Source organism: Oryx dammah, unplaced genomic scaffold (assembly GCF_014754425.2).
Source record: "Oryx dammah isolate SB20612 unplaced genomic scaffold, SCBI_Odam_1.1 HiC_scaffold_19, whole genome shotgun sequence".
NCBI classification, from domain to species: Eukaryota; Metazoa; Chordata; class Mammalia; order Artiodactyla; family Bovidae; genus Oryx; species Oryx dammah.
Window position 1 is genome coordinate 17,262,202 of NW_024070203.1, and position 24,718 is coordinate 17,286,919.

Sequence of the window (24,718 nt, forward strand, 5' to 3'; positions counted from 1 at the left end):
TAAAAACTGTAATTTGAACATAACTACTCATTGAGGAGTTAAAGACTTGGCAAGAGTTACTGAAAAGAATCATTTTATGTTCTGGCTCTTAAGCATGCCCTGGACTCGGAGTTAAGAAATCCATAATTAAACTGGACGCTGACCTTTATTAGCTTTTGTTCTTGAGTAAGTCAGTGAACCTTCTGAGATTCAGAGCCCTGGTCAGGAAAGTAACAGTAATACTTGTTCCTTTTTTCTTTAACCTAATCAGGAACTCAGCCATCTCACCATATTCCTGTATCTGGTCATTTTTAGTGAGACTGCAGTTAACCACGTGTTCTTCTGTCACAGACAAGCAGAACACTAGTGGAGTATATATTTTAAATAAATAATTATATCATTAACTGTTAAGTGTGTTAGTTGCTCAGTCCTGTCTGACTCTTTGCAACCCCATGGACTGCAGCTCACCAGGCTCCTTTGTCCATGGAATTCTCCAGGCAAGAAGACTAGAGTCGGTTGTCCTTTCCTTCTCCAGGGTATCTTCCTGACCCAGGGATTTAACCCAGGTCTCCTGCATTACAGGCAGTTTCTTTATCATCTGAGCCCCCAGGGAAGCCCATTATATTATTAAATCATACATTATAATTGTGATGAGAGTTAAAAATGAGTAGAGCAAGTGATTGCTCTTCTATTCTCTCTGTGTCATGTTTATGTCCTGTTTAGGATGATTCCACTATGTGCCAGAGAACTCTTGTTATATATGATCATCTTTGGGAAACCCTAGCATTTCAATGGCACCCCACTCCAGTACTCTTGCCTGGAAAATCCCATGGACAGAGGAGCCTGGAAGGCTGCAGTCCATGGGGTCGCTGAGGGGTCGGACACGACTGAGCGACTTGACTTTCACTTTTCACTTTCATGCATTGGAGAAGGAAATGGCAACCCACTCCAGTGTTCTTGCTTGGAGAATCCCAGGGACGGCGGAGCCTGGTGGGCTGCCGTCTGTGGGGTCGCACAGAGTCGGACACGACTGAAGCAACTTAGCAGCAGCAGCAGCAGCAGCATTTCAAAATATATACCTGTTTAAGTGTCTACAGTATCTGCCATGAACCCTGGACTCTGGATCCAGGTTGCAAATGTTGCATTCTTGACTCTGCGTGAGTGTGTGTGTGTGTGTGTGTGTGTGTTTAATTTTCGACAGGTCACCTATTCTCTCTATACCTGAGTTAAACTCATCTGTAAAATATAAATAATATTAATATGGAAAATGTATAGGTTTGGAATGAGAAATCAGTGTGTTAATATATTAAAGCCTGTGAGATAGCACAAGGTACAAGATAAACCTTCCATAAGTCGCTATGCATGTACTAGTTCCTACTAACAACTTATCACAAGCACATGCATACCTGTGTGCCTGTCACCTGAGGGCTCCTAGAGGGAAAGAGTGAAACAGGTGAACAAGCAGAGGGGCCTTGCAATAATCCAGGAAAGAACCTGCCCCCAGGTAGTTACCTCAGGAAGTGGGAGGAGGAGTGTAAAGGGTGAGAGGAATTTTGGAGGGAGAATAAATAGATCTGGGTGAGGGAGAAAAAAATTCAAAGACAACTCTGGTTTTGTTTTTGGCTAATTGGGAATGGTATATATAGCTTTTCCCATTTATTCCCTTAAACTCTTTTTTGGTATTTTCTCAATCTTCACCTCCAATGTTTAACCAGATCTGATGCTTTTTACCGTATGATTGCTGAGTGTATTCCCTGAGTTTACAGGCTCTGAACCTTCACTGGTACCTGGTGCGTTTTTGTAACATGACTGAAGGCAGGAGTTCAAGCCCATGATGAAAGCTGCCTAGGTCAGGTTCCAGGCTCAGCAGTTCTAGAAATTACAGGAAAACTGGATATTGTAATGTTTTCCCCCCCGCCCACATATCAGCCTGTTCTAATCAGTGTCCCTTTTTTCTCACTGAAAAATGAGCAGGACCAATGGAATATTCTAAAACTCCATACTTTCTATCTCCAGTGTTATGCATAATTGAATATATTTGATAGTTTCTATCATCTTGAAAATCACTTTTCAAATATTGAAATAATAAAAGATCCATCAAAGAACAGTGGTGTGATATTACCTTCTGTTCCCATGGAGACCAAATCACCAGTGTTCAGCTGTGTGAGTATTAATGGCATCTGCTCATATAAGGCACACTGAGTGAGCTTGGTAAGTAAGCAAATGATATTTATCATCACCTGCAATGTGTTCAACTCATTTCAACTTATGTTTGTCATTGGGATTTTATAAATGGTTTTATTTTCTAGTTTGGTTCCGTTTAATTTTTTTGAAGGGCATGTTGCCAGTATTTGGTAAGATATTTCTTGGTGATGTCTTATGAGAAACATTTTATTTGTGTGTGTGTGTGTGTGTGTGTGTGTGTGTATGTGTTTGTTTGGGGGAGGCATGTCATTGAACAGGATTTCTGGAGTGTAGATTCAACAGCTATAGTACACTATAGGAAGCAAGAAATCCAGTAAAACTGGAGAGGGATTTTTATTGAGCAGGTACTGTACGGTGTACAGAATGTTCAATTTTTGCAAACAGGTTCTCTTCTGAGACTTGTAAGATCCATGAACATTTCACATTATGAATCCCATTCTATAGATGAAGATACTAAGGATCTGAGAGGCCAAACGTTTTTCCTAAGGGCACTTATTTGAAACATAATTCTAAACCACCTGTATGCAGTTTTGAGGTGATTGCTTTTCTTTGTGTTTTGCACTAAACTAAACTGTGGTTCTGAGCATAATGCTGGCCCCCGTGGGTTGTCCTCCAGGTTAATGTATTTAAAATGATGGGCCACATGGCCACTGTTGAGTGAATGGTATTGGGTTGGCCAAGATGGGGGAGCGAGACCATACCTCTCACTTTAACAGTCTGCTCCACTAATAACTGTTGGAACTGAATCTCATTCCTCGCTGACTTCTGCCATCCTCCCTGCCTCATTGGCTGCTGCCTCTGGGTAGCACAGAGAGTCCTGTTCCATATTGATCTCATTGTCTTTCCCAAGAGAACTTTCAGTGAAAATGATGCCTGCTTGTAGCTGCCAGGATATCAGCTGGAGGCTTGAGGGAGCACTCCAACCTTGGCTCAGCCCTGCCGGTAGGCTCTGATACATTCATGGCAGGGAGGGAGTGTTGGAGGGTAGAGAGCCCCTGAGAACTTCCCACGGTGCCTTAGCTGCACTTCTTGAGACTTATCATTGATGCTTTGAGTCTTGGAACCGTGATCCTTGAGCACCATAGTGCGCTCTCTGTCCCAAAGCCCTTTCATCCTGTTTTACTTAACAGCCAGTCACACCCCTTTGATTCCTGAGCTCCTTTCATAGACAGGGACCCTGAAGCCCTGAGAGGGGAAGTGATTCACCTAGGACTGTCCATCTGGTAAACTTCAGATGTTGAATTTAAGACTGCATTCAGTGTTCTGTCTGCTACGCAAGTTGTCTTGGTGATCATGTCAGGGAATTCATAGAGCTGTAAGGAGTTTTGCTCTGTGACTAAGATTCAGATCAGACTCTGTACTTTCTGTGAATTAATAGAATAATATTAGCTAAAACATACTAATACTATTAACTAAAATATCTTTTCCAGGCACTGTCTTAAGCCTTTGCATACACTCTCTGATGTACTCTTCGCTTGCACACTATGAAGAAGCTGCCTGTTATTTCCCTCTGTAGACAAGGCAACTGAAGCATACAGAAGTAAGCAACCGGCCTACGTCCAGGTAGACTGTGAGTGACGGTGCTGGAATTTCAGCCCACGCTGGTGGACTCTAGAGATTTGCTCTTAGCCATTACATCTGTTTAGCTGGGGTCATCTTCCGGGGACCCGAACACATTTTCTGTGTTGCTTATCTGAGTGAGTCACCGGAAACCTCAAAATCACCTATGATTCCTTCTCCCTTCCATCCTCATCAGTGACTGATTCCTTCAAATTCCAGGAGTCTTAGTTTGTACCCCTCACTCCCTTATCCCTCTTCTACTGCCTGAGCAGATGCCATTTTACCTGGAAAATGCACAGCTTCCCCATTTGTCCCTCATCTTCTGCTCCTCTTCTCTTTACTCATCTCACCCAGGCTGATTTGAGATGATGAACTGGAAGTGTATCATCATGACAAACAAGAGAGGATGTCATATTCACTTATTTTATGTCTTTAAATCTACACTCATCTTCAGCTTTCTCCCCACATGTGCACTGTGCTAAAATTGTGTTTTATTTTTTCACTTCTCCCAAAGGTTTTCCTTTACTTGAGCTTTCACATACATGCCTGGAATTTTCATCCTCCTTTTAAAAGAAATGACTATGTCTTTTAAATTATAGGGTCACTTCTTACATGGCTTTTTTTCTTGACTTGCCCAAGAATGATACAGATACCCTGTGTGTGTGTGTGTGTGTGTGTGTGTGTGTGTGTGTTGCTGTAGCATTTATATATAAATTTATCACAGCATTTACCAAGCTGCGCCAAAACCATTCATCTGTGTGCTGCCTCACACACTCAACTACAAGGGACTTGAATCCAGAAATTAGGTACCAATAATCTTTTTAAATTTTCTAACAACATTCTGCTTAGTGCTTAGCCCAGAAACAACACCCAATAAATGATTCTTTTTTTTTTTCAATAAATGATTCTTGAAGAAACGATATACATGATTGATTTGGGCACCACGCTGAATATTTTACATATGTATATTCTACTTTGGGTTTCCCTGGTGGCCCAGTTGGTAAATAGACCTCCTGAAATGCAGGAGACCTGGGTTTGACCCCTGGGTCAGGAAGATCCCCTGGAGAAGGAAATGGCAACCCACTCCAGTATTCTCGTCTGGAAAACTCCGTGGACAGAGGGCCTTTGGCAGGCTACAGTCCCTGAGGTCACAATGAGTTGGACATGATTTAGCAACAAAGACCAGATGTATTCTTCTTCATTCTAAGATAATGGCTATTTGTAATAATATCAACCATAATTAGGGTTAAGACCACCCAAAACTCTTCTCGAAAGTTTCTCTTGTCTGGGTGTAGAAGTATTACTAAAAGTAACATTTGCATAAGGGAAATGGTGGAGTAGTTTGTAAAAAGAAAACAGCTCTCATTTACTAGGATCAAATGGCAACCCACTCCAGTATTCTTGCCTGGAAAATCCCATGGATGGAGGAGCCTGGTAAGCTACAGTCCTGTGGGCCACAAGAGTTGGACATGACTGAGCGACTTCACTTTCTTTCTGTTGAGAAGCAGCAAGTGGCCAGCCCTAGGGCATCTGTGACTTGAGTTTGGTGAGGTGAAGGTATATAGATGCTGGCAGGTGGGGATGGGAGACTGGATTCAGTGTCAGAACAGGCTGGTGTCTGGACAATTGAAGTCAGGGCGAGGGGAAACCATGGGCAGAGGGCCCAGGCTTTGGTCTCTGGATTAGAGTGGCTTTCATAACAAACCCAGGGGGACCACTTGTCAAGTTACTGTGAGTGAGCTTGAAAGCCAGGCATCCAGCCACTGGTCTCCAGGGCTGATGAGGGATTCATACCCATCAAGCTCTCCTGTTCTGTATGGTGCCTCCTTGGTGCCAACCTCTGCATGGCTTCCAGCCCAGTGGAGCTGGTGGCTTTCTCTCTGCTGCTCATCAAGCTCAGCAAACTTTCCCTCCTTTGCACTCTATTTCCTTTCACCTTTTGCTCTACCCTTCTTTTGCTTAAATCCACAAACAGCAATTTTCAAGGAAGATAAACCTCAGTATTTGATCCTGAACAAGCTAAAGTCCAATTCCCAAAAGATGTTCATGCCAGAGCAGGGAGTCAAATCTTTAAGAATCAAAGGCATCAAGTGAAACAAAAAAGGAATTATATGAAATCAGAAATAATGCCCAAAGTGGAACTGACCTCTCCCATTGCTTCCACTGCCTGCTTCCTGTAACCCTTGAGTGTGATCTGATTATGAGGAGAAATGAGATGATATTATATTAACACTAAAATATTATTAATAAAAATAATAGAATTAGCTGTGATAGTGATAAAAGTCATTATTATTATTTATTCATTGTACCTACTATTTATGGAGTGGCCATCTGGTATACTTAATATCTACCAGGCTCTTGATTTATTACATAACTAAAATCTGTCATCAATCTTGTATTATGGATGGCATCTCATCCCCAAATTTTTTTAACAGATAGATTCAGCAATTTCACATGCAGAGTGGAGGAGCCCTGATGAGGTTAAAATCTGCTACGCCAACATGTCAATTCAGATTGACCCTGACAATGGAGGGCATGCTCATTTCACTCAACACGTGGTCTCTCGTGTTTTTAAAATATCACACATAGCAACTGTTTGAGAATTTTTAAAGAGCTTTAGTATACATCCAATTGCATTGATGGATAGTTATTTAGTTAAGTCAGAACCTTCCTTCAAACTAGACTTTAAAAATAAAGACATCCATCAGAAAGGTGTTTGGGGTTTTTATGGTGATCTGACAACTAAATTGCTTGTTCAGTTTGAGTTGTGTAATGTTGCTCTCAATTAGATTAAATATTAAGCATCCAGTTTGCCAGCTGCTGGCAAAATTGCTGAACGTTACACACAGTTTGGGGAACTGCTTTTAATGAAGAACAAATGGAAGTAAAATACTAGAAAATGAAAGTGTCAAAGCTATAAATGTTTCAATGAGATTCAGCCTTTTCAAATGTTGGATATTTCAGGATATTCTGCATTGTAATGATGTGTATTGACTCCAGTTACCTTAATTAAAGAATCTGCTGTCTGCAGAATCCTCATTAGTACACACAGTTTTCAAGTGGCCTATTCATATCATTTGAAGGCTCTGTCTATAGTACTGAAAATCAAAATCACCCATATTTAGGGACTTCCTTGGTGTAGCAATGGTTAAGACTCCACAATTTCAGTGCCAGGAGCATGGGTTCAATCCCTGGTCAGGAGACTAGGATCCTGCATGCCACACGATGTAGCCAAAAACACACACACAAAAAAACAAAACCAGTATTACTCATCCCCTCAAATGAAGTCTGTAATAAACTTTAAAATTAAAATTTAAAAAATCACCTGTATTTGGAAGAGAGGAGGGACGTGGGATTGTGGTTCACCTCCCACTTCTATGCCTTGATCTCTTTCCACAGAGAAAAGGGAGACAGTGTCTGTATAGTGTGGTTACCAGTGCAGTGGCTACCAGCATCACGCTGGCTTCTGGGCTCTCTGGCCTGTCCTCTCTGTGCGAGCTGGGATTCTGTCATCTGTCCTCCCACATCTACGAAGTGGTATATGTGCACCTTTTCTGTATTGCTGTAATACAAGCCCTTGTTATTTGTGAGATGTTCATTCTTGGCCAGATGTTCTTCTAAGTACTCAGTTTCCGTTTCCTGTCTCGGTTATTCCTCACTATATTTCTTGGTGGTAATTGTTCTTACTAGTCTTGTTTTGTGGGTGAGGTATTAATCACACATTCAGACTGGGCTATATGTCATACAGAAGGTGCTTACCATATTCAACAGAGTAATAGCAAATAATATGCAGTCAATAAGTACAGATGGTGCGATAGCATTACCACCTCAGTGGACATGAAATTGGGCAAATTCCGGGAGATAGTAAGAGACACAGAGGCCTGGTGTGCTGCAGTCTGTGGGGTCACAAAGAGTTAGCAACGAAATAATGATGAGTATAGACCAGCATAAAAATAAGTCAACTGCCCTAGCCTCAGTTAAGAAGTGTTGCAATATTAATGCTGTCACTTTAGTGGCCCTACATTTAAAAGTTCAGCTAAGGAAAATGCAGCTACATAAACTGCACAGCAATATTTGAATGCACCATGGCCATGGACACAATCCAGATTTTACTTAACATGTGTTAAGATTATTATTGGTCTATAAATGTTGATAGTATTTTATAGAAAGCTCTTCTTCAATACCTGACACTTTGTCTCTTTATCTATAAAATGAGGATAATAATGACACATCCTTCATAGAATTGATTTAAAAGCTCTAGTTATACTATGACTTTTTATGCAAACACTCTTATTTTGGTTTCTACAATAGCTATAATCATTCCAATAAAAGCCAGAAGTATTCTGAGCTGGTTTCTTACAGAAGTAAACATTCTAAAATGACTGACAGTATTGGTGCAGTGGCCTCCCGTTTGCCTTAATCATCTCTCAGAACAGCATGATCTGTTTTCTGCAGAGGCAAAGAGAGAACCAGTGTTTGCTCCAGAGAGGCTGGAATTGTTGGTGGTTAGGAAAGTGGGCTCTGGGATTAGTTACATGTCATTCCAGCCATAGCCATGACCTGTACCCTCCATGTGACATTGAGCCAGTAGTCCCCCACCTCACTTAGAAATGACTCTGAATGCTGTGTATCTCAGATAAGGTTTATAAGGAGCCACATGGGTGGTGTTTATATGTTTCCTATCAGAACTAGATTCTTTCTTTCTGTGTTGCCCTATTCTGGTCTTCTTTCCTGGTTCCCCATAGAATGAGCTGTGTATAATAGAAAGTCCACCTGAAGTACTAGGGAGAAAGATAAGGACCCAATTTACACAGGAGACTTAGGACTCTAAAATAAGAGAGTTATTATTGATGCTGACTCTATGCTGACTTAATTCTAGTGCCAACTAAAGGAATTTAATACCTTTGATAATTACAGTCACAAAGGCATAGAATTTTACATCTTTAAGAGACTTTAGTGAACCCCTCCAGCATTCTAAGTAGAAACATTTACTATGGTTACCATATCCCAAGGCGCTGAGACTGACGGCTCACTTATTCTGCAGATATGTCTGGGTTTCTGATCTGTAAACTAGTCCCTTGGGGTGGAAGTATTAATTGCTTGACCCTTAACATGCTACATAATTAACCCAGTATATCTGATGGCCATTTCACCTTACTGCTGCCATTTTTATTGTCCCTGTTCTTGCTGTCTTATCCTCAGTTGAGAAGATGTTGTTTCTGGTGAATTTAGAATGGGACCCAGTGGAAGAACAGAGCAAGGCTGTGCTGCTTTGGAATCCTGGACTTGTCTTTTAGTAATTATGGAACCTCAGGCTATTTACTTAACATCTCTGGGACTGTTCCATTTTTGCATATTTACATCATGATTTCAACTTCCCTGAATGTTTGGACGGCCAGATGCAATGACTAATGAGAAGCCAGTCATAGAAGAGGACTAAACATGTGTCTTCCCATCCCCCACTAATGGGCATACCAGCCACGTATTGTCCATTTCTTACATGTCTCTTTGTGCCAGGGAACTGTTTTTTGATCCCTTGGAAGAGGGCATGGCAACCCACTCTAATTCTTGCCTGGAGAATCCTGTGGACAGAGGAGCCCTGAGGTGGGGCTACAGTCCATAGCATCACAAAGAGTTGGACATGACTGAAGCAACTGAGCACGCACACACAACATGATACGTCTGCCCCTCTGTGATCAGACTCCAGGCTCTGTCCCGAATCATCTCCTGCTTGTTTCTCCTGATTCATTTACCTTAGCAGCAAACTACTGATTATATTTCCCTGCACTTTATTAATTTGTTCCCTCACTGCCTTTGTTTATGACTGTTCTGGTGCCCTCCCTCATCCGTGGTCTACCCACCTAGCCATTTGAGATTCAACTATAGCACTGCTTCTTCCAAGAAGCTTACCCTAGCTGTTCCTTTCCACACACTCATCACATCCCAAGGTTTTGTCTAGTATCCTTGCCATGTTGCACGACAATTTTGCATTCATGTCCCTGGTTCCTCCAACTTGAGACTATTTTCTTCCAGGAGGAGGAGGGCAGTGTGTGCTAATGTCTGGAGCTCAAGTGCTAAGCACAATGATAGGCACACAGGAAGCACCGAACATAGAATAATTAGGATCATGATGATCACCCAGATTGAACTGACTCTATTGATGTGATGAAGACACCCAACGGGACCTCCAATCATAGTACTTCTAATATAAGGACACAGTTCTCTGAAGTCAAGTGGGTCCAAAACAACAGTATATGCATTTGCCCAAATTACTTAATAGGCATTAAGGAAGCTTTGAAGATAGCTATGAATTATTCAGAGTCAATATGTCATCTTAGCTAATAACCAATGAGTTATTACTTTTTAAACTTTTAAATAAGTCACAATCTCTTGGTGATATAGAGACTGAAAATAATTATTAAAGAAAATACCATCCCTTCAGTGCATCAGTGGGAGAATTCATATGGAGTTCTTACCAATAATGATTAGAAGACTAATGGGCTGGTGTTTGTTGTGCTTTAGGAAAGAAGACAAAGAGCACTTTTCCTTTATCCCCACTCTTGTCCAATGAGGTCAATCAGCTACTGTCTGAGGTGCTGAAGTTGGTGAGCAGCAAATGCAGGATTGTAACCCCTCAGTGTTTTCTTAATTTTTGTGGGGTAAAGCAACAAAGTTCCATAAAAATTCATTGAACTTGCAATTACAGAAATGACCTGGGGTCATTTCTTTCCTTTTAAAAACTTTTTAAAGTCTTTTAAAAACTGCTGTTTAAGACAGTGTGAATAAAGAAGAAAGAAAACAATCATTGAGAATCAGGAAGTTAAACAATAAACAACAAGGACTGTTGAGGTCTGATTTTCAGCCACACAATTTAGGCTTGTCCTCTGGACCACAATAGAACAGTTGAGCACTCAGGGGCATTAGCTTTGTGCAGTGATTTTCAAATTTTATTTATTTATTTTTTAACTGAGGACTTCTTTTTCAAATGAATGCCTAGGCAGAGTCCAACATAAAACTGCTGTGGACAGAAAAGCTCTGATGAAGTTGGGGCCTCACCCACCCTGCCCCTTTGCTGCTGCTGTGGTAGCCCCATGACTTCTCAAAATAGTGACTGAAATCCACTGATCTATTCTAACGCTCCAGCCAACACTGACCAACTCTTCTGTTTGACCCTGTGTTCCCGAGCACCCCAGGTAACATGACACAGGGAAGAATCAGTGTCATCACAGGAGATCAGAGCTGCTAGGTGTGGAGAGAAACTGCTACACCATATCTTATTCCCCCCAACTGAGTGCTGTGCCAATTGGAAAATAAGACAATAAGACAGATTAGAACTAAAATGAAGATGTGAGATCACTTGGTTTATATATTTGATCAAGGAGGTTCCCGGATCTTGAACTCCAGAATCAACTGCTTACTTAATCAGATACAGCCATGCTAGGTAAATGCAGGCCCCCCTGGAAGACCTTCTCATCTACCAGGCTTCCCCCAGGGCTGAGCGTGGACTTCCTACTGAGAGAGGGAGCGTCCAAGGAAGAACCTCGTTTCTTATCCAGAACTCACCTTTTGCTCAATAAGTGGGTGGAGAGGAGCTGGAAGTACGAAGCTAGTGGGTGTCCCTCCACATTGAAAACACATCAGGAGTAGAGGAAGAGCATTCTCATCCACAGTGTGTGCCTTTAGGACTTTGATCCATCAGCTGTAGCTCCCCTCAGTGGGACGTTGTGCCAGAGCTGCCCCTTCCACTGCCGTGATGCTCCTTTACAGCGCATCTCTTCATTTTCCCTACTGCCCTTCATTTCTTCTAAATTTCCCTTCAGTCGGCCACAGGGATGGAAAGTATGTGAGAGTGGCTGGGATGAGAAGATGAATAATACTCTGTTCCTGATTTCCAGGAGGGCAGGTGGGGGTACAACCAACTTGCAGAGGGAGAGAAACACAAAACCAAACATATGCATTTTATGGCTAGAGCCATATAGATCTCCCTGGGATTGTTCAAGAGTCATTCGTATGATCGTTCAGTCCTGGAGCCGTGTGATGCTGGAGGGCAGCACGTACATGCATGCAAACTGGAGCAGATGCCTAGGTGGGAATATGCCCTAGGCTTGAGACCATGAATTACTTTCCCCGCATCATGCCTGCTCATCTGTCCAAGCCTGGCAACTCTCCTTCCCCTTTGCTCCTGCTACAGGAACCTCTGTGGATTACCAGTAAGAGGGTGATAGGAACGACTTTGAATTTGTGATTTCTATATGTTAACCATTTTGGGTAAGAAATACGTGTAACTCAACTCACAGCTAGTCACCATGATCCAGTGTGTCGGGGCACAAAAATTGGGACCTGTTAACTAAGGTAGCAGTGATGTGTTGTGTGTGTGCCCTATCACTCAGTCATATCCGACTCCCTGCGACCCCATGGACCGTAGTCCCCCAGGTTTCTCTGTTCCTGGGGTTACCCAGGCAAGAATACTGGACGACTTGCCATTTCCTCCTCTAGAGGATCTTTCCAACCCAGGGATCAAACCCGGGTCTTCTGTGTCTCCTGCACTGGCGGGCAGATTCTTTACCACTTGGGAAGCCCAGCATCAGTGTGCTGCTGACAATTAAACGGGCAGAAGTTAAAAGTGTTTTCCTGGAATTACAGCTAGTTAGTTACAAAGTGAAGGCTAGCACAAGGAGGTTTTGATTCCTCTTGAAATCTGTAGAGCTAGTTTCGTTTGAAAATGGAGGCTTTAACTCTTCTGCCTCCTGGATGTGTGAACACAGACTCTTTCAACTCCCTGAAGCTCAAATCAAAGATTAAACTCTGCATTAAGACTAGGAATGTGTGGTTTTCAGTGTCAGACTGTGTCTGCATTGCTGGTGTACCTTTTGTATGCCATGAGACCTGCAAACAAGTTGTTTGGTATTTACCATTCTGGAGCTCAGTTTCCCAGTCTATAAAATGGGGATAAATAATTGTGCTTATTTCATTGGGTTGGCATATGAATTGATACCTATAAAACACTTATTGCCTGACATTTAATAGAGTTAAATAATAAATGTTAGCTGTGTATTAATGACATTGCAGTTGTTATTGTTTTTTTTTATTATTAAAACAAAGATAGTGGTGAAAAACTAGCTAAATCACCAAGAAGAGGAATTCAGGGACCAGAGAATAGTACCAGACACACAGCAGGCGTACAATGAACAGTGGTTGTTCAGTAGCTAAGTCATGTCTGACTCTTTGAGACCCCATGGACTGTAGCACACCAGGCTTCTCTGTCTTTCACTATCTCCTGGAGCTTGCTCAAAATCATGTCTATTGAGTTGGTGACATCATCCAACCATCTCATCCTCTGTCACCCTCTTCTCCTGCCCTCAATCTTGTCTAGCATCAGAGTCTTTTCCAGTGGGTCAACTTTTCTCATCAAGAGGCCAAAGTTTTGGAGCTTCAGCTTCAGTATCAGTCCTTCCAGTGAACATTCAGGGTTAATTTCCTTTAGGATTGACTGATTTGATCTCCTTGCAGTCCAAGGAACTCTCCAGAGTCTTCTCCAGCACCACAGTTTGAAAGCATCAGTTCTTTAGGTAAGTGTTTCAAGTTCAAAGACATAGCACACTATCTAACCTCAAAGTGTGCATGGAGGTTTGGAGAAAGAACTTTACAGAAATAACTGTGGTCTAATGAGGTATGTGTAAGGGACTCGAGAGGAGGGGGTAGTTGGAGAAGCTTCACAAGGGATAGGACATTGATCTGATTCTTTGTGGTGAGTTTCAAGCAGCAAGGGGATAGGCTTTTAAGAGAAGGAATGGCAACTAGTGGGTTCTGGAGTGAAACAAGAGGCAGCTGCTGACCCTGGAGTTGTGATTGGGGCTCGAGGCCTTGGATGCCATTCTAAGGAATATGAACTCGGTCTTGTTGACAGTGTCTGTGCACTCACTCGTTCAGTCATGTCTGATTCTTTGCAACCCCATGGAGTGTAGCCTGCCAGGCTTCTCTGCCTATGGAATTTTTTCAGGCAAGGATACTGGAGTGGGTTGCCATTTACTTCTCCAGGGGATCTTCTCAACCCAGGGATGGAACCTGTGTCTCTTTTGTCTCCTGCATTGGCAGGTGGGTTCTTTACCACGAGCACCACTGGGAAGTCAGTGGGGATGCTCTAAACCAACTTGCATACAGTCCTGCTGCAGATGAAAGGTGGTACCTGGGCAGTGAGAATGACCAGAGGATGTGGTAGCAATTAAAGTAAGCTATAGGGAAGACTCAAGGTAGGGCAGAGGCAAGAGTGTTTTCAAACTATCAAGACTTAGATTCTTGAGATGAGAGAGGTCTGGAGACTAGAGGAACTCCTTGGCTTCCTTGAATGTTGGGCAAGGTGGGTCCATTTACAAAGACCAGAGAGAAGAGAAGGATCAGGTAAAGTGAAAGTGAAAGTGCCGTCGCTCAGTCGTGTCTGACTCTGCGACTCCGTGGACTATAGTCCACCGGGCTCCTCTGCCCATGGGATTCTCCAGGCAAGAATACTGGAGTGGGTTGCCATTTCCTTCTCCAGGGGAATCTTCCCGACCCAGGGATCGAACCCAGGTCTCCCGCATTGCAGGCAGATGCTTTAACCTCTGAGCCACCAGGGAAGCCCTAAGGATCACGTAAGAGGGACAGTAATAAGCTCCTTTAAAAAAAATTAAAATTTTAATTGGAGGATAATTGCTTTACAATGTGTTGGTTTCTGCTGTAGAACAATGTGAATCAACTATAAGGATACATATGTCCCCTCTGGCTTGAGCCGCCTTCCCATCTCCCCCCATCTCACCCCTCTAGGTCATCACAGAGCACCAGGCTGAGCTTCCTGTGCTATGCAGCAGCTTCACACTAGCTATCTACTTTACGCATGGTCGTGCATATATGGCAATGCTACTGTCTCAATTCATCCCACCCTCTCCTTGCCCCACTGTGTCCACAAATCTGTTCTCTACATCTGCGTCCCTATTCCTGCTCTGCAGATAGGTTCATCAGTACCATTTTTCCAGATTCCATTTGTTATTTTTGTTCAGTTGCTCAGTCGCATCTTTTTGCAACTCCATGGACTGGAGCACGCCAGGCTTTCCTGTTCTTTGCCATCTCCCAGGGCTTGCTCAAACTCACGTCCATTGAATAAATGATGCCATCCAACCATCTCGTCCTCTGTCATCCCCTCCTCCTACCTTCAGTCTTTTCCAACATCAGGGTCTTTTCTAATGAGTCAGTTCTTTGCATCAAGTGTCTAAAGTATTGGAGCTTTAGCTTCAGCATCAGTCCCTTCAATGGATGTACGTTAATATATTTGCTTTTCTCTTTCTGACTTACTTCACTCTGTATAACAGGTATTTTAAGATGCCTTTGTGACAACAGGCAAGCTATCCAATCAGCAGTTTGGAATAGAGATCTAGAGTTCAGAGCAGGGATTAGATGCAGAAATGTAGGTTTGAGAGGCATGCATATAAAGGTCTGATTTGATGGAAAGCTTCAGTTCGGTTTAGTCGCTCAGTCGTGTCCGACTCTTTGCGACCCCGTGAATCACAGCACGCCAGGCCTCCCTGCCCATCACCATCTCCCGGAGTTCATTCAGACTCACGTCCATCGAGTCCATGATGCCATCCATCCATCTCATCCTCGGTCGTCCCCTTCTCCTCCTGCCCCCAATCCCTCCCAGCATCAGAGTCTTTTCCAATGAATCAACTGTTTGCATGAGGTGGCCAAAGTACTGGAGCTTCAGCTTTAGCATCATTCCTTCCAAAGAACACTCAGGGTTGATCTCCTTCAGAATGGACTGGTTGGATCTCCTTGCGTCCAAGGGATTCTTCAAGAGTCTTCTCCAACACCACAGTTCAAAAGCATCAATTCTTTGGCATTCAGCCTTCTTCACAGTTCAACTCTCACATCCATACATGACCACAGGAAAATCTGTTCTCTACATCTGACTAGACGGACCTTAGTCGGCAAAGTAATGTCTCTGCTTTTGAATATACCGTCTAGGTTGGTCATAACTTTTCTTCCAAGGAGTAAGCATCTTTTAATTTCATGGCTGCAGTCACCATCTGCAGTGATTTTGGAGCCCCAAAAAATAAAGTCTGACACTGTTTCCCCATCTATTTCCCATGAAGTGATGGGACCAGATGCCATGATCTTTGTTTTCTGAATGTTGAGCTTTAAGCCAACTTTTTCACTCTCCTCTTTCACTTTCATCAAGAGGCTTTTTGGCTCCTCTTCACTTTCTGCCATAAGGGTGATGTCATCTGCATATCTGAGGTTTTTGATACTTCTCCCGGCAATCTTGATTCCAGCTTGTGTTTCTTCCAGTCCAGCATTTCTCACGATGTACTCTGCATATAAGTTAAATAAGCAGGGTGACAATATACATCCTTGACGTACTCCTTTTCCTATTTGGAACCAGTCTGTTGTTCCATGTCCAGTTCTAACTGTTGCTTCCTGACCTGCATACAGATTTCTCAAGAGGCAGGATAGGTGGTCTGGTATTCCCATCTCTTTCAGAATTTTCCACAGTTTATTGTGATCCATACAGTCAAAGGCTTTGGCATAGTCAATAAAGCAGGAACAGATATTTTTCTGGAACTCTCTTGCTTTTTCCATGATCCAGCAGATGTTGGCACTTTGATCTCTGGTTCCTCTGCCTTTTCTAAAACCAGCTTGAACATCAAGGAGTTCACGGTTCACGTATTGCTGAAGCCTGGCTTGGAGAATTTTGAGCATGACTTTACTAGCATGTGAGATGAGTGCAATTGTGCGGTAGTTTGAGCATTCTTTGGCATTGCCTTTCTTTGGGATTGGAATGAAAACTGACCTTTTCCAGTCCTGTGGCCACTGCTGAGTTTTCCAAACTTGCTGGCATATTGAGTGCAGCACTTTCACAGCATCATCTTTCAGGATTTGAAACAGCTCCACTGGAATTCCATCACCTCCACTAGCTCTGTTCGTAGTGATGCTTTCTAAGGCCCACTTGACTTCACATTCCAAGATGTCTGGCTCTAGATTAGTGATCACATCATCATGATTATCTGGGTCATGAAGATCTTTTTTGTACAGTTCTTCCATGTATTCTTGCCACTTCTTCTTAATATCTTCTGTTTCTGTTAGGTCCATACCATTTCTGTCCTTTATCGAGCCCATCTTTGCATGAAATGTTCCCTTGGTATCTCTAATTTTCTTGAAGAGATCTCTAGTCTTTCGCATTCTGTTGTTTTCCTCTATTTCTTTGCATTGATCGCTGAAGAAGGCTTTCTTATCTCTCCTTGCTATTCTTTGGAACTCTGCATTCAGATGCTTATATCTTTCCTTTTCTCCTTTGCTTTTCGCCTCTGTTTTTTTCACAGCTATTTGAAAGGCCTCCCCAGACAGCCATTTTGGTTTTTTGCATTTCTTTTCCATGGGGATGGTCTTGATCCCTGTCTCCTGTACAATGTCATGAACCTCATTCCATAGTTCATCAGGCACTCTATCAGATCTAGGCCCTTAAATCTATTTCTCACTTCCACTGTATAATCATAAGGGATTTGATTTAGGTCATATGAATGGTCTAGTGGTTTTCCCTACTTTCTTCAGTTTGAGTCTGAATTTGGCAATAAGGAGTTCATGATCTGAGCCAGTCAGCTCCTGGTCTTGTTTTTGTTGACTGTATAGAGCTTCTCCATCTTTGGCTGCAAAGAATATAATCAATCTGATTTCGGTGTTGGCCATCTGGTGATGTCCATGTGTAGACTCTTCTCTTGTGTTGTTGGAAGAGGGTGTTGGCTATAACCAGTGCATTTTCTTGGCAAAACTCTATTAGTCTTTGCCCTGCTTCATTCCGCATTCCAAGGCCAAATTTGCCTGTTACTCCAGGTGTTTCTTGACTTCCTACTTTTGCATTCCAGTCCCCTAGAATGAAAAGGACATCTTTTTTGGGTGTTAGTTCTAAAAGGTCTGGTAGGTCTTCATAAAACCATTCAACTTCAGTTTCTTCAGCGTTACTGGTTGGGGCATAGACTTGGATAACTGTGATATTGAATGATGGAAAGTTTAGCTATCTTCATTAGGTAATAAATGAAGGAGAAAGATGAACTTCCTAACTAACATTTAACAGATACCTTATATAAACCAGACACTGTACTGAACAATTGAACTTTATTATCCCCACTTTCCATGTTTGGCAACTGACATTTCAAACGTTGAAGGACTAACTTAGTCACATGGATAGTATGCAAGCAAGAAATAGAACCTATTTGACTTCGGATTCTGTGTTCCAACCAAACTTTATCCCTGCACAGCTCCCTGAAGTTTTCCATTAAGTTAAAGTCCACTTGTCGGTTTCAACCTCCTGGATGACCGTGGAGGTGCGAGCTGCATAATTGATAGTGTTTTCAAAGGCCATCAGTGGGTGTGTCCTAATTTTAAAATTTCCTTTTGGTGTACCCTGACATTGCACTGAGCGATCATATAAGTCTGTGTTTTACCCAAGTGGTTTTGTTTAATCCTTAACCCTAATAGACCATACTATGATCACTTCCTTTATGTACATGTTGTACAGATGATCCCATGGGGGTGGGCCCTGGCCAGGAGTGCCTTCCGTTGTGAGTCTGCACACAGTCTCATGTTTGGCTCACCCTGCATGAATCCTGTTGTATTATTTAGGGTTTCCATGCCAGATTGTTGATCAGGAGGGTGGCTAAAAAGTTCTCCCTTTGTACTGGGGAGATTGGGCAAGGTTTTTCATTCCACTTCTTGCAGTTCTATGAGGGGCATAGGTTCATCCATGCTGGCTCTGCAGGCCTGGAGGGTCAGTGAATGGGATTTTCTATGGCAAATCACTCACTTTCCAAATATGCAGTTGAGTACTTATTGAAATACCATTTGTTTTGTTTATAATAATAGGCATATAATATCAGGCATATTTTATTAGGATTTCTCTTTGGCTTAGCATTCTGACTTCATATTATCTCAGTAATCACATTGAATCAGCCTTCTGAAGGTTCTCCAACATTCTGTGTTGGAGAATAAGATTCGTGTAAGAATAAGATTCGTATAAGATTCATGTCTAGTCTGAAAAGTGGAACTTAATAATGGACTTTATAGATCTATAGACTTTATAGACTTTGCCTCATCCATGGGTCCTGGAGAACTTTCAAAAGGAGACCTTGGTGATAAGAAAATGCAGTTGTGAGCAGGACTGGAAAAAGGAGGGTTTTGGGGCTGTTGGAAGCAAACAAGCTGGGAACTCAGAGGTCCGATGCCTTTGTTAATCCCCTGTCGCTTTTATTTCTGCTTAGTCACGGCTGAGGGAGGCACTGCAGGGCTTGTATTCAGGCCTCTGTCGCAGTTAAGTGGAGCAGCTGTCCTCTGCCAGCGTGGTTCCCAGAGGCACACGTGGCAGGTGAGCGAGGACTGCCTTCGCTGAGCCCCTGAACTTGAGAATCCTTTCTGCTGTGGGCAGAAACGCAGAGTGACCCTGCGCAGCTCACTGTATTCTTTGAGCCACAGCCTTCAACCTGCGAAATGGGAATTGGATTTCTATCACTTATTTGGTCTGAGAAGAAAGAACTTCAAGGCATAAGTGATAAAAATAAGTAACAGAGAAATGTCCCAGAACATCTTCCAACATGAGTCTGTCTGTTTTAGAAAATACATGCATGTATGTGCACATAAATATACATGGGTATGCATGTATATGGAAGCTTCATAGAAGGATGTACAAGAAAGTTATTCACTCTGGGGAAAAGGGAACTATATATTGTGTTTCCTTTGGTAATACTGAGATTTTTTTTTTACCATATCTGTATTATATTTTGAAAATCAAAGTGCAAATATCTGCCTGATAAGGTGCTTGTTAAGGATCCAGTGAGATACAGTGTGATGGAAATGTCTAGATGGTTCATGAACTGTGAATTATTTCTTGCTCCGTAGACCTGGAGAGTGCAGCACACACGCACCCTGCTATGCACAAACTTTGCTTGTCTTCCCACAGCTGTACTGCTTCTGGTCGTAGTATAATAGGAAAGATGAGAAGTAGGAATATTCAGATTACCCTGGGCCCCTGGTGACGACAGGTGTCCTGCCTGGGTTTTCTGCTTGATGAAATGCAGAAGCCTTTCAATGCCAAAGCTTATTGAATGTCTTTCTTCAGTTCAAATCAGTAGGGACCTCGTTAGGCAAAGCCAGGGTTAATTTGAGGTGCTGGGGAGTGAAGGATGCTGCTGGGACTTTCCACAGGGAATTCTGTGATGCCCAGTTTCTACCTTTAGACCTGAATCTCTCCTTCCTGCTCTGCCAAGGACAATGGTGGCCAACAGCGGGTGGCCGAGTCCCTCTCTGGAGGCTGCTCTGTCTGAGAGAGCTGCTGACCAAGGTCACACCTCCTCCCTGGGTGACCAGTAACAGTCAATGCATGAGTCCAAAGGCCTGGCCAGAGAGCTCTGCAGGTCCAGAGCTTCCCCTGGGATTGACTGAGGTCTCTGTGCAGCGGGCTCCTCCCTCTGCCCCACCCCCTTCCCATGGATGTTGCTCTCCAGAGCACAGGCCACGATCTTCCTGCCGGCTAATGTCTGTCGTGCAGTCTTTTACCAGGGAATTTAAAAAGCAAGTTGAAATCTTTTGAATTGTGGCACTGGAGAAGACTCTCGAGAATCCCTTGGACTGCAAGGAGATCAAACCAGTCAATTCTAAAGGAAACCGACCCTGAATTTTCACTGGAAGGATTGATGCTGAAACCCAATACTTTGGCCACCTGATGTGAAGAGCCAACACATTAGAAAAGACCCTGATGCTGGACAAGATTGAGGGCAGAAACGGAGGTGACAGAGGATGAGATGGTTGGATGGCATCACCGACTCAGTGGACATGAATATGAGCAAACTCCGGGAGATAGTGAAGGACTGGGAAGCCTGGTGTGCTGTAGTTCATGGGATTGAAAAGTCAGACATGAGTTAGTGACTGAAAAAAAACAAGGAATTAACCTAAAACTGACTCAGAGAGAGGTGACGGCAGACCTGACTGAGACTTCTATCCAGGTTTCCTAATTTGTACCACTTTGCATTCCATGACCCAGCTGGAGAAGGCAATGGCACCCCACTCCAGTGCTCTTGCCTGGAAAATCCCATGGACGGAGGAGCCTGGTAGGCTACAGTCCATGGGGTCACTAAGAGTCAGACATGACTGAGCGACTTCACTTTTCTCTTTTCACCTTCATGCATTGGAGAAGGAAATGGCAACTCACTTCAGTGTTCTTGCCTGGAGAATCCCAGGGACGGGGGAGCCTGGTGGGCTGCCGTCTATGGGGTCGCACAGAGTCGGACACGACTGAAGCGACTTAGCAGCAGCAGCAGCAGCAGCATTCCATGACCCAGCAATCATGATGTAGTGATGAGAGTGCAAACAATTGCACCCACCTTCGTGACACCATTGGGAGTAGAGGAGGTTCAGATGGCTGCTGACCCCTATCAGACCTGTCCTGCCCCCACCGACTCAGCCCTCTTAGGAGGAGGCAAGGGAGAAGGAGACAAAGAGGGCAGGAAGCTGCCTCATGGACAGCATGCAAGTCAACTCACAGGAGCCAAGAGGATGTAGTTCCGACAACATTTTACCTGGAGTTTCACCCAGCAGGACAGGCTAGGAAGCACGAGATGGTGAAAAGACATTTGCTTGCTCCCCTCATAGTCACACAGGCCATAGATTCCTACCCCATGGAATTCTCCACTCAGTACTTGGTGTGTGTGGGTGTGTATTCAGTTGCGTCCAACTCTTCGTGACCCCATGGACTATAGCCTGCCAGGCTCCTCTTTCCATGGGACTCTCCAGGCAAGAATGCTGGAGTAGGTTGCCATTTCCCTCCTCCAGGGGATCTTCCCAACCCAGGGATCAAACCCATGTCTCACTTTGCTCGCATTGGTAGGTGGATTCCTTACCTCTGGCACCACCTGGGAAGCCCACAGTACTCAGTACCTCTCTTTTTCTGTCCAAACCCATCTCTGAGAATCCTTTCTCTCATTTTTAAGTCCTTCCTGAAATTCACCCGAAGTCATCCTTCTCTGGCAGGGTTGCAAGAAATTCAGAATTGTCCTGGTCCTCCTCCATCGTGTCTCGGCCTACAAGTAACTTGTGGACTCAGGCATCTGTTCCTCTTCAGATAAATGACTTGTAATGTGTCATGATGGGTGTAATGTGTCTTACACCTACAAACACAGTGTGGAGCATTCTCAGGCTCCATAGTCACACCCACAGCCTCTGACACTGTCAACACTGAGAGCTGAAACTCACCGACTTCCTCCTATTTTGCAGCAAAGCGTTTTTCTCCTTCTCAGTACTGTGCTCTTGACCCGCCGATACAGAGGTCTTTCTAAATGCCTGTGAAAAGGAGCGCCCTCTGTCGGTCACATGGCTTCTTCTTACAGCGGCAAGAGAGGGCGACATTCACTTACCCCAAACCTGTGAGGTCCGTGCCCTCATCACGGTCATCATCATCATCTAATGTTGTTATTACTATCATTATTGTTTTAATTTGAAAATTATAAGACGGAGGCTTGGCCAGTTTCAGTGGGTTTCCCATGCGGAAAGGTAGGGAGGAGATTCCAACTCTTTTGCTGCAGTCTTGACCGTCTTCCCCAGTTTTCTCAGGACCAGGCCACAGGGATGGTCCTCAGCTTCTGCTTCTGTTTCCCGCCACAGGGGAGCTTCTACGTGCCCTCTGAGAATTGCATGCAGCACGCTTACAAGTGGCACCGGGAGCTGTGCTTCCTGCTCTTGCACGCCTACCGGGGACTGCGCGCCTACTTCCTGACCATCCTGAGGGACATCCCCGAGCTGCCGCGCATGGAGCTAGGTAAGGGGCTGGGAACTAGGGACTGGGGAGACTCACCCCAGCAGCTGGCCCTCTGCCCTCGGCAGTCAGCATGCTCTTGTAAATGTCACAGTAGCAAGCACTGTTTCAGGTAGGTTTGGTTTGGTTTTTGTTTTGGTGTTTTGGCATTTTACATCCTTCCAGCAGGAGGACATCTTGGGCATGCCAGTGCAGGAAGAAAAGGCACACGTGCCTCTAGTCATCACATTCATTTACTCATTCATGCATTCATCCACCAAGTTATTCAATTTATTAAACATGTATTAAACGTCTACCCTGGGCACATAATGTGAAGTTGCTTTCTAAGGGAAAATGCCTGTTTACACCCTTTTTCTTCATGAGGCTGTAGCTATGGGCTTGAAACTTACAAGAGTGTAAAACAGTCCAAGAAATACCTAAATGTATGTGTTTAATGGGTGACTAGAGAAAGCTCTCAGTAGTCATCATCTTGGCTTTCCAGGGATGACTTGCTTCTTGTACATCACCAGACATCATGATCACTGGGCCCCGTCCCTCTTGACTGACAGATGGTGGGACTGCAGCTCAGAGAGGTGAAATGACCACTCCGGGTCACACAGCTGTGTGTGGCAGGATGAGGCAGGAGCACAGAGGTGCTGTGCTTGGGGCAGCCTTTTATATCAGGTCACCCTCATTCACAGCAGGTAGTGGGTTATTGTTCTGCTTGAAGTCCCCTGAAGAGGCCCTCTGTCCTTAGAACAGAAGCCAGGCCCTCAACCTGGTGCATGCTTAGTCGCTTCAGTTGTGTCTGACTCTCTGCGACCCCATGGACCATGGCCTGCCAGGCTTCTCTGCCCATGGGATTCTCCAGGCAAGAACAATGGAGTGGGTTGCCATTTCCTTCTCCAACTCAGCCTGGTATTCACAGTTAATAACAGTCCTGCTGTGGGGAACCTCAGCATCTCTCCCTGAGCCCTGAGATCTCACCTGTGGAGCAAGTCCTAGTGTTGGTGGGATCAGTGGCCTTGTGTGTGTCTGTTATTACACTGAACATGCCTTACAACAATCCTGTATTTGCATATTTCTCTTCCCCACTAGACTGGGGGTCTTTACGGGCAGAAGCCGGATCTGAGCCCAGATCCCTCACACACAGTGCTTGGTGTGCAGAATGAAGAAGTAGGCGCAGCATTGTTGTTGCCTTGACCTCTGGCGCCCTCTTACCAGCTGGGTTTTGTCAGCTCTAAGCCCCTCTTTTGAAAAAAAATTGTATTTGGCGGTACCGCATGGGATAAGGGATCTTTATTCCTTGACCAGGGATTGAACCCGTCTTCCCTGCACTGGGAGCACAGACTTCTTAACTGCCGACTGCCAAGGAAGTCCCTCTGATGCCCTCTTTGAAGCACATGATGTTGGAGTTGAAATTTTTCAGGTCAGATGCACTAAAGGAGACCCGCACAGCTCGGGGCCAATTTAGCTCAGACGGAAAGTGAAGCGAGTGTCCTGTAGCTGGCTTCTTGCTTCAACCTTTTTTTTTTTTTCTAACCGAAAAAAGAACTGAATTTATTTGTTTATTCACTCACTCCCCATGTTTTTATGGAACGTTTACTGTGTACCAGGCATTGTACCAGACCCCGAGTGCACAGCCATGGACACTGACCAAGGCCTGTTCTGCCTCGTGGGGGGCTGAGGGCAGCTGCCAGGTAGGCAGGTGTGTGCCCACCCGTGAGGCCCGTCGGAGCTGAAGGTTTCCTCGCACTCACCTTTTCGACGATGCTTTAAGTAAAACTCGTGCAGCAGCCGCCCGCAAGGTCTTACCACAGCCGCGTGGAACTAGGGAGAGTTCAAACACAGGCAAAACTGTGAAGCCACAGATGGCCAGAGTCCACCCAGTTCCAACTGAGAAGATGGCAAGGTTGCAGGCTCCTCTACTGCCTGCGTGGAAGGTCGTGATGAGGTGGTGGTGCTGAGCAGGAGGCTAGGCTCTGCCATCCCACGTTCCTGGACTTCTGAACATCGACCTGAGTGAAGGAGATCTAGATCTAGGTCCCAGATGTCAGGACCCAGATGTGTGTGTGTGTGTGTGTGTGTGTGTGTTTGCATGCACACATACCCACAAAAGCACAGCAGAATGTGGGATTGCTTTGGACCACACAAGTGAACTTGGGGATCTTC

At 44.2% G+C, this 24,718-nt stretch overlaps 1 protein-coding gene across 1 annotated transcript in view; it reads left to right on the top strand.

Annotated features, from left to right (window-relative positions):
* Nucleotides 1-24,718, top strand: part of LOC120879100 (protein FAM135B-like) — a 122,174-nt gene that overhangs the window by 96,861 nt on the left and 595 nt on the right. Inside the window, exon 7 of the mRNA XM_040262161.1 lies at nt 22,417-22,570. Within this exon, the coding sequence (XP_040118095.1) occupies nt 22,417-22,570 (154 nt within the window). The remainder of the gene's footprint in view (nt 1-22,416; nt 22,571-24,718) is intronic.